Source organism: Chanos chanos, chromosome 14 (assembly GCF_902362185.1).
Source record: "Chanos chanos chromosome 14, fChaCha1.1, whole genome shotgun sequence".
NCBI lineage: Eukaryota > Metazoa > Chordata > Actinopteri > Gonorynchiformes > Chanidae > Chanos > Chanos chanos.
The window spans coordinates 6,788,760-6,799,221 of record NC_044508.1 but is presented as its reverse complement, the minus strand read 5'-3'; the positions used below and the strand labels follow the sequence as shown (position 1 = coordinate 6,799,221).

General features: G+C 42.4%; 2 protein-coding genes across 6 annotated transcripts; one reads left to right on the top strand and one right to left on the bottom strand.

Moving 5' to 3' along the window:
- Window positions 1-759: 759 nt before the first annotated feature.
- Window positions 760-3,798, bottom strand: ccdc117 (coiled-coil domain containing 117). The gene is made up of 5 exons (XM_030791797.1): window positions 3,776-3,798; window positions 3,300-3,350; window positions 2,762-3,034; window positions 2,337-2,483; window positions 760-1,015 (listed from the first exon to the last, which is right to left on the bottom strand). The coding sequence occupies exons 1-5, from the start codon at window positions 3,784-3,786 to the stop codon at window positions 760-762; spliced, it is 738 nt and encodes a 245-aa protein (XP_030647657.1). The 5' UTR covers window positions 3,787-3,798.
- Window positions 3,799-5,070: 1,272 nt separating this feature from the next.
- tcn2 (transcobalamin II) lies at window positions 5,071-10,064 on the top strand. 5 transcript variants are annotated; one of them, XM_030791517.1, is made up of 10 exons: window positions 5,071-5,127; window positions 5,818-5,882; window positions 6,753-6,936; window positions 7,195-7,364; window positions 7,708-7,860; window positions 8,063-8,235; window positions 8,775-8,949; window positions 9,195-9,378; window positions 9,714-9,832; window positions 9,940-10,064. In XM_030791517.1, exons 1-10 carry the CDS (start codon window positions 5,072-5,074, stop codon window positions 9,999-10,001), a joined length of 1,341 nt encoding a protein of 446 aa, XP_030647377.1. In that variant the 5' UTR covers window position 5,071; the 3' UTR covers window positions 10,002-10,064. The 5 variants fall into 5 exon arrangements, with proteins under 5 accessions (XP_030647377.1, XP_030647381.1, XP_030647378.1 ...); XM_030791521.1 differs by lacking the exon at window positions 5,071-5,127 and adding an exon at window positions 5,516-5,594; XM_030791518.1 differs by lacking the exon at window positions 5,071-5,127 and adding an exon at window positions 5,525-5,602.
- The last annotated feature ends 398 nt before the right edge of the window (window positions 10,065-10,462 follow it).

Genomic DNA, 10,462 nt, shown 5'->3' with positions numbered 1-10,462 from the left:
ATCACTTCTGAGAACCAGAGCAGTAAATGTTGATTTGAAGCATGTACAATCTACACGACGTCCTTAAAGAGCAGATCCGAAAGACAGATCTAATAGATCAACCGGTAGCTAAAACAAAGATCATTCCAACTCATCACGAAAAAAGAGAGAGAGAGAGAAAAAAAACTCAGTTCAAAATAAAAAAAAAAAAAAAAAAAGCTCGTCACAGACGGATATGGCAGTATGGTCCCTGTTTAAACAGATACTGATCTCCCACTGGAGCAGAATACTGTGGAATACGCAACTTAAAAACAGGTGGCACTGATAGCTCCATTGTAGTGCAATGCCAGGAATACGTGCGTGATCCAGGCGCTAATGCCTTTTTGGCATTGAGGATCTCACTGAAATACTGGGCCAAGAATGTTCTGCAGCTTCAGTTCCAAAAAAAAACGTCTGAGTTCATTAGTTCCGTTGGGAAAGTCCACGACCATGTTCAACTGGGCAGACGTTAACCACGTCAGCTTTTCAAAATGACCACTGAACTGTTTCGACCCCAACGCCGTAGCTAGCCGAGTCCTCGTCGATGCTAGCCAAAGCGTAGCACCAAAATTCTAGATGATTCTCAACCCTGAAGTTCTTCTGAAGGATGGTCTCCACGTTCCTTTTTTTAAACTGACTGTTGGTGAACATTCAGTGAACGTTTGTGTCAAACACAAACTAAAAGAACTGCTTGACCTTTTAGGTGTTGCTAGCGTCTGCTAGCTACACTTCATAGCTTTATCACAGCTCCATCTCCTCCTCTCCAGGACTGAGGGAGGGAGTTATACCATACATGGGGGTAAACTGTAGTTCACTGGTGTCTGTGGGCTGAGGGTCGGGTGATGGTGCGTGACTGGGGCTTGTTCCGGGCACAGGGGTGGGAGTCTGCCTGCATGCTGCCTGCTGTTTGCGCTGCCTTTGTAGCGAATCCTTCAGCTGACGTGTGAAAGTGTCCTCTGGGGGGCGCCAGAGCACCAGTTCCATACAGGAGCGACTCCTGAAGAGAGAGACAGAATAAGAAAACGAGTTGAGTTGGGATAAGCGTAACTGTGAATCCGGTTCTAGATGCTTCGCCTTCCATTCAAGTCAACAGAGAGGGAGTCATAAGCATTGACCGAACACACTTACATCATAAATCTAAAATACACTGCCTGGCCAACAAAAAGTCGCCGTTTGGATTTGGAGCCTCTGGAGGCAGTGTTATGATCTGGGGTTACTTCAGTTGGTCAGGTCTAGGCTCAGCAACGTTATGTGGCAATAAAAAATGAAGTCAGCTGAGTACCTGAATGTACTGAATAACCAGGTTATCCCATCAGTGGATTTTTTCTTCCCTGATGGCACGGGCATATTCCAGAACGACAATGCCAAGATTCATCGGGCTCAAATTGTGAAAGAGTGGTTCAGGGAGCACGAGGAATCATTTTCACACATAAACTGGCCACCACAGAGTCCTGACCTTAACTCCATTGAAAGTCTTTGGGACGTGCTGGAGAAGACTTTACGGAGTAGTTAAGACTCTCCTGTTGTCAACAAGATCTCTGCAAAATATTAATGCAGCTTTGGACGGAGATAAATGTTGTAACGTCACATAAGGTTGTCGAAACAATGCCACGGCGAATGCATGCTGTAATCGAAGCTAAAGGTAGTCCAAAGAAATATTAGAGTGTGCGACGTTTTTTTTTTTTTTTTGATTTGATTAAGAATGACAGTCATAAAAACTATATGAAAGTCAGACTAACTACCTAAGATTAACACTCAGATAAACTACATAAGAACGACAGATAAACTACATAAGAATGATATAATCTACATAAGGTCAGATAAACCACATAACAGTCGTGTAATCTACATAACAACGACAGTCATATAAACTTCATGAAAGGGACCTCAGTGGGTTGAACCACTGCAAGACACTCGAAAAAAAACGTTGCTCAGTATCGAAAGGAAAAAGGAAAAAAGCAACAGAAGGTGTTTACGCTCTGTGCCTCAAAAACGGTCTTGGAAAACACTTGGCTCAGAGCCTGCAACCTTGTCAGCTTTGCCTAAAGTGGTTAATGAGGTGCCCAACTGATCCCTCATTCCATGTCTAATGACATCGGTTCCAAACACCATTAAGGGCCCAGTTTTAAAATGTATCACCCTAAGTATTGAAGCTGTCATAGGGTTAAGAAATTCTTATGTATCAATGTACTGTATGTAGGGCGTGAGCGAAAATTCTCTGTTGAGTGAACAATTCTATAGATGTAGTGTCGGGAGGTCATGGGGGTGTCCTTCAGTGTTCAGTTAAAGAGGTGTTGTGAGGTCGTGGGGAGACTCACACTGACTGGGCCACTTTGTGGGGGAGAATGTCCCCGATGCCTTGCTGCAGGCCCTGCTTCAAGCTATCTGACATCACCAGCACCGGCCTGCGCTGTGCCGGCTCCACATCCAGCTCTTCTTCATCATCATCATCCTCCAAAGTTATCCTGAGACACAAATCTCAAAGTAAGCTGGACACACTCAAAATTCACGACAGTAAACATTCAGGAAACGGCAAGGAGGGCTTCACATCGGTAAACTCAACGGGGAAAATAACGTGGGATCTCCGTTTAGGTCCACTGACCGAACAGCAACAGCAAAACGTAAAGCGAAAGGCAAGGAGTATTTCAGATCGTTAAACATAACGGAGAACACAATGGATGTAACGGATAAAACAACGGATTTCCATTACTGTCTATTCAGCCCAGGTCCTCCATGTCCTCACCTGTCCTCAATCTCCTGCAGTCTCCTCTGAGCGGCCTCCACTTCCATACTGGAGGTCTCCGCGTACGGCCGGGGTGGCGCAGAGAGCGGCGTGGGCGGGGCGCACGTCGGAGAGAAGGACGGCCTCATTTGCTGTGTGGCTGGCCCAGGCTGGGCAGAATGTGCTGGACTGCTCCAGTCCTGCGACCAGGCCTCGGTCGCCTTTGGACCCGAGAAGGCCGTCTGGTCCAAACTCTCTTCTCCCATCAGTCTCCGTCTCTTGGCGCTACAGCCTCTGTCAGTAAACAGACCGATTAGAAATTAAACAAAAGGACTTCTGCACTAACAGAACTCTCAGTGAAGCTTCTGCAAACACCAATCAGGTGTTGAACATATCAGTAGGAGTGATGATCTACAATCAGTTTAGAATACTAATAAACACTTCAAATGGATTCAGGTGAGCTGATCCTCGATCAGTACTCTCACTCTGAGACAGGCCAAGAAGTGGTCCAAGAGGGCCAACTCTAGTGCTTTGGATAAAACATAGATGTGAAACTCACTCATCATCCATTCTCCGTTTGTACTTCCTCACGCATCTCTTCTCCCAGCTCCTGAGATGAGAAAAAAGACACAAACACAACATAAACTTGTTTTTTGCTTATACTTCACAAATTCACAACCCTCATTTAAATTTGCATAAACTGATGTACGAATTAACATATTTCAGTTTGAACAATCAAATGTGTACGTGACTAATCCTAACTGTTGTCCTATTCCTCATCCATGTTCTAACCTTTGTTATTATGAAAAACAACATAACTCTTTTATGCTGTATTTAGTAATCTCTTGAATTTGTAATCTGCTAGTATTTTTTAATCTCTAGAACTACAACTCTACAAAATTAAAATGAACTAAGTATAGTTATTCACAGAAAGCAAGTGCAGCTGCCAGGACCTCTAATCTGTTTTTTCTGAGATTGACTTGACTCTATTGCAGTCCATGAAAACTTCTATTAATTCTCTAGGGTGCTACTCACGCGTTGGTCATGATTCCTTCAGGCTGACTTTGTGAAGCACTTGCAAGTCCTTTTGTGAACCCGGTATCGGTGGTATTAACGTGTGGGAGGGAAGGATACGATGAAGTCAAGAATCCCAGCTCGCTTAGCGGGTTAGGCCTGTGCATATCAAGCTTGTCTGAGCAGAACAGATGGGAAACAGTCTGAACTGAGATTACAAGGCATATTATTATTTTATTAACAGCAAATATTACTCTCCCTTTAGCCTCTATCAAGAACATTTAATGCATTTATTTCCTTCGTTTAAAGTGAATTAAAACTGTGGTACCTCCCATTTTGCAACAACGATACTTTGTTTCAGTGACACAAATTAATGTTTATACCCACTAGACAGATTAAAATGTACTTTGAGACCGATTAGTCTGTTGTTTTCATCAACCTATTCCGAATAAAGGTTAAGTTTTGGGTAAACAGCAAAGCCGTGTATGATAACAAAATATCTATGTAACAACCAAATTCAGACCTTATCGAAAATACTCACTGTCTAGGTTATACGAGGCAATCTACTGTATGCCCTCTTAAGATATGTCTACTCATTCATTTTTCAAGAAATGCAATGTAGCAGTGTAATACAATCGTTATACATCTCAACACCTCTGCCAAACTGACAGCTGCATAGTTAGCTTGCAGCTTTTCCTTTCAGCTACATGAAAAATGGCTAACGACAATGGACTGAAAATTAAAAACACTGGGAATAAAAATAACAGGACAAGTTAGTAGATGTAACTTGGACGACTTACCTGTTAACTTGTAGCAAGCTAGCTAGCTCTGTGACCAGATATGCACCGTAATAATTGGCTTATTCTTTCTTTCAAGCAACACACGTAGCTAATTTATATTGTTCTATTTGCAGCATTAACAATTATAAAGACAGTACGTTAAAGACAGTAACGTCCGCCGACGTCAATCTAGTTTTGAAGGCAAAGACGGGTTTAAATCATGAAAATATCTATCTATAACTTTGGGTCCGCCCACTATGTTTGTATACCATGCCAAGTTGCAAACATCCTCGTCATAGGCTAAAAATGTCGTTTAATCATCAAGAAACTACCATTTATCTAGTGCCAACCCTTCGCCAACCGAACACATATGCAAAGTCGCAAGACTCTTGCACACATCAAGGGTGTACTAGTGTTTGGGTAAAAATCGCGAAAAATGCGTGACGTTCCACCCCAACGTGTGCGAGAGCCGAGAACTCACGACGCATTTCTAGAACACTCCCCCTAGGGCCGCTGTAGTCTAATGTACGGTTGCTCCATGTTTTGTAGTTTTTCAAAACCACGTTGTTTCCTCATCCGGGCAGTGTTAAAAAGGTAAACAAACCCACATGCCAGGCCAATATCTCAAGAGTGACCGTAAAGCTAATGTCTTGACAATTTATCCTACCCATAGGAAAATGATTCTCGCTATTTGTGCCCATGCGCACACATTACGTACAAAATAATGTAACAGTATGGGTTCGGGTTAGGGATATGGTTGAGAGTTCACGAACAGAATTTTTATTTTAGTACTATTTAAGGAGATCGGAGACATATAGAAATACATTACAGCTCAAATGAAGCCATATGAGCAATATGCATTCTGTATTAATCTGTCTTATTTATATGCAGTTCTGTAACGGCACTTCCAGGATTTCTGTGGACCACCTCACACGGTTTATCCTGTGGTTTGTCAGTTAGTCACGTGATATGCCACTAAATTTGAAGGAGTGTAACATTGATTCAGAGGTATACAGCGCGTTTTCTCATCAGAATTGCACATCACATCAGAGTTTCCAAAGGTCGGATGGTGAGACAGTGAACTGCAGTATATGCGTAATTTCTACCTTTCCCAATTATCAGGACGTTTAATAGTCTGAAGTGCACTTTGAGAGAAGCGAAATACCACCAGCCAACAGAATTTGTACGACTAAGATGATAGCCAGCTATGTACCTTCATATCGTTGATCACAGTTAAAGCGGTTAAGTAACAGTTTGAAATGTCTCTTTTGTATCCCGTCACAGATCAATGAAGGGGGCTCTGCTTATCGCAAACGCGCTGTTCGCGCTGGTTGTCGGAGAAACATGTGGTAAATATCTTGCCTGAACTTGTTTCATCTCATCTTGCCGCTGTCTCTTTCTCTACTTTGTCTCTCACTACACTTGATAAAATCCTTAGTAATTCGCGAGAACCTATTTAGCCCAAGTGGTAGGACAGCGCTTTGTGTTGGACTTTGCGCCGCACGTCTGATACTATGACAAATGACCCAGTAGGGTAGAGACCTGACGAAATGTAAGAAAACTTTCACTTGGCTGACCTCAACGTATATTTGCATTCTTAGGCGAACAGAAAACGCCAGCACGTGCTTCTTCTTCTTCTTCTTCTTCTTCTTCTCCTCCTTCTCCTTCTCCTTCTTTTTAATAACTGTCGTGTCACGGAGCCCTGACTCCAGCGGTTATATTACCTCAGTGAGAAATGAGAATAGACAGAGTAGAAGGAGACAGAAAAAGAGAGAGTGGCAGTCTGACTCTATATACGTCTGTTGTAATTCGATGAGTGCTGTTACCAGTTACCCATTTGTAGGTCAAATGGGTCTGTTTGTTTGGTGAGGCTGTTTGACCAAAGCTTCCTGAAATTCAGAAGGAAAGCTAACAGCAAGTTGGATTCACACTGTACTGACCTTAGGGTCTGAGTGGACTGGCTAATCTTGAAAGATTCCTGTGGCCAGACTGGAGTTAGTGTGTTTTGTGGTCTGAAACCACACAATAACTAACCTGCTCCACTTTGCTCAACTCAGTTTTATTTGTTAAGTGCTGTTCACAAAAGACATTATCATAAAGCAGGTGTACAGAATATCTAAGTTAATACATATTTTGAACTATCTATCTATCTATCTATCTATGTGTGTATGTATACCTATTTTCTGTGTGTGTGTGTGTTTGTACTCTGGCACTCCTAGATTCCCGTCATGAGGAATTAGTCCTGTCCCTTAATAAGAGGCTATTGCGTTCCACTGAGGGCCAGAATTCTCTGCCAGATCCAAGTGTTCACATTGCCCTGAGGTTGTCCCCCCACCATAACCTCATCGCTGAGAGCAAATACCTGAACCTCCTCAAATCAACGCTCCATGACGAGATTGAAAGGTTGGACGCTGTTCTACAAGTGACACATGCACATTGGCTGTTCCGTGAATTTCAGTGAACAGCTTTGTTTTAAACTGTATACTGAAAACATAAAAGTGATGGTTAAGTGTTTGTTTGTTTTTTTTAAAGAGACTTGGATCTTTGTCCACTAAAATGTGTCCTCAAGTGCATGATACATTGTAGCTGCATGAACTAGTCCTCTTCATGGTTTTGCCCTTTTTTTGTATTAACTCTCTTGTCTCCTGTGGTTTTCCGTAGCTCTCTCAATAAAGGGGAGCACGTGATTGGTCAGCTCGCACTCTACATCCTGGCCCTGAGGGCCTCCTGCCATGATGTCAACACTCTAAGCCTGACTGTCAATCAAAGCCAGGAGCGCCTGCTGACTCAGCTGAAATGGCAGTTAGAAGAGGAGAAAGCACATATTTCCAGTGAGAAATCAGCTCTGAATATATGGGCCTGTACAAAAGAATCTAATTCACTGTTTATCAATATGCAGAAAGGGCAGATTGCACACTACATGCGTGAATTCAGTAACCTACCAATAACTTTCCCGCATAAGTCTTTCTCTCTCTCTCTCTCTCTCTCTCTCTTTCTCTCTCTCTCTCTCTCTGTCTTTCTCTCTCTGTCTACCAATCTCTTTCTGTCTATTTTTTTTTCATTCTCATAGTAAAACACGTTTCAGTATGTTGGATGTATGTACAACAGTAATGCAGTTTTATTCAAAATTCTAAAATGTTTTTTTTATAAGACTTTTGTTTTTCTTCTGTGCAGCCAAACAACACCCAGCAACCAGTTATTATCAGTACTCTCTGGGCATCCTGGCACTGTGTGTTAGCAGAGTCAAAGTGAACCCCCATGTCACAAAAAAACTCCTCCATGCCGTAGACCGTGGACTCATCAACCAGGGAAAGACTCCATCCACTGGTTAGCCCCCCCCCCCCCCCAGCATTTGGGGTTTTCAACACCATTAAACATTTGACTGAAACTCCCCTCTCTTTTTAAAGGGTTTAACTTGTAACTCATGCAAGTTCTATAAAGTTATGTGAAGAGAGATTCAACAAACACTCACTCTGTAGTACTTCTGCTACAGTATGTCGCAGCGGGTTCCTTTTCGGTTTTTCCACAGACGCGTTCGCCATGGTGGGGTTGGCTCTGCAGTGTCTGAAGGACGTCGGGACGCCAGTGCAGGACGAGGCCCAGCTGGATCGGGCTCTGACCGCCATTAAAGAGAAACTGCTCGAATCCCAACGCACTGACGGACACCTGGGCAACGAGTTCAGCACAGGCCTGGCTGTACAGGTTAGAGCGTTAAACTGAGTTACTTCTCCAACTGTGGCTGTGTCATGCACTGTCTGTCTCACTTGACACATGCTGTAAACAAGTCAAGTCAACTATCGGATATTTCAGGTCACGTCTTGTAGTGTCTCGTGGCAAGACGTCAAATTGCGGGGCATGCTTTATTTTTCAGAATGAAGCGAACGCTTTGCCGTTCTTGTAGGAATAACAGTGGGAGATTGTAACCGCTGTGAATCAGAATTTTAGGCACAAATCGCTGCTCTTACGAAGGCCTTCGTCCTGTTGCAGTCAAAACCTTTTTAAGAGGGTCATTCCAAATGTTACAAAATTGACTAACAACTGTAACACTGAATTACTACACGCAAAGGAATGTCTCTTAACTCAGAGAGAACCAACTCCCTTCACCATTTTTTTTTTTTTTAGAGGAGCTGGTGAAACTGCCTATTGTTATCTTTTCCAGGGCTAGCAGTCTAGCCAGGAAAGGCTTTTTTTTATTTTATGAAAGACAGAAAAATGTATTTTATTGCTGATCTGTCTTGCAGGCTCTGGAGGCGCTGGGTTCGCCGGTAGATGACTGTTCTGCCCCTATGAAGGCCTTAAGGGCAGAGGCCAGAAAGGGCTCTTACGGGCGCTCCGCTGTCCTCTCCCAAATTCTGCCTGCACTGCAGAGAACCACATACCTACAACTGAGGGGGAAGGAGTGCCGCAAAGAGGATGGTAAGAACACCAGACCTGCATTTACACTCCATCAAGTTTGGTTTTCATAAGAGGAACAGCTAATGAAGAAACTGTAAACATGTCATTGTTTATTCTTGCTGAACATGCATGCAAAAGTCCATTTTTTGTTTTGTTTTATGTTTTCAAAATGTGACTAATTTGTTAGTAATTTTGTTTTCATAATATGTTGAACACATCACTGTTTTCATTTCATTTTGTTTTTTTTGGTTTTTTTTTGTTATTAGACTCCCTTGTTGTGGAGGTGGAGCCAACCGTAGGGCCAACCTCCATCCTGTCCACCACTGTTCCTGTGCAAGTGGAAGTGGTTAGACTGGGCAATGTGACCACCACGTTTTTGATTGATGTGCCTTTTGGCTCCTCCCTCCTGGATGCGCTGATGCTTCTGCAAGACAGTCAGAAGGGCTTCACGTGAGTTTTCCTTTCACTTTTCCTCTTGTTATACTTTACATTAGACCCCTGACATAACCATAAAGGAATACTGGACTGTTCTCATATCAGCTATAAAAATCAGTCAAATGCCCACACACACGACTATGACAGCGTAGTATCAGAAATTTGGCATTGTCCATTCAACACTAAATTTTCATAGTCTGTTTTTGCCCTCCCTGCTGTTTTTCTTGTCAAGTGAGTGCATATAGTCGTAGTTTTGTCCTCTGTGTATATTTGTATCCAAACCTGTTCTCTCTGTCCCTCTCTCTCTCTCTATCCCTCTCTCTCGCGCTCTCTCTCTCTCTCTTCTCTAGGTTTGAGGTAGAGTCCAGTCGATGGGGGCCAGTTCTGAGATCAGTAAATGGTGAACAGGCTCAGCAGTCAAAGCGTAGATACTGGCATCTGTCTTCAGAAGGCACAGCTCTTAGTCAAGGTAAGATCTAAAACGCATTCATCCTCATGCATGTGATCTATCCTGTGTGCTTCTGTAGGTTTCTCTTTCTACAGACTGGAACTAAAGTCTTTTAATTTCCTTCCTAGGTGTCAAGGACTATAAAATTGAGACAGCTCAAAAGATCGCCATCAGAAACACTGGTTACTGAGTGCTCAGTGTGTGTCTAAATAGAGTTTTGTTAGAATTTACAATTTTTTTTTTTTCTTTTTTTGTTTTTTTTTTTTGCTTTTAACATCTGAATTTGACCTTTAAAAAAAGCATGTCATAATACTATATGCTTTAAGAACTAAATTACAATGTTTAAGTTTTGATACCATGTTTCAAAGACAATAAAATATTGATGGCTCTGGCATGGCTGTGTATATATGTCTGTATAATCATGTGTATAATCAGTGAGACAAATAACACCTATAAATTAACAGATTATTTAATGCAAATTACCTGAGACTTGTAACATATTTCGGTCCACAAAGTTTGAGACTTTTATTTTGGAAAACTGTTCGCTTAGCAGCCATTTAGAAAGTGCTGTTTCTGTGTTCACGCGCTACGGGCAGAGTGATGGTTTTTTACTGTGGAAGAATGTCGTTGAGCATGTCCGCTAGGAACAGG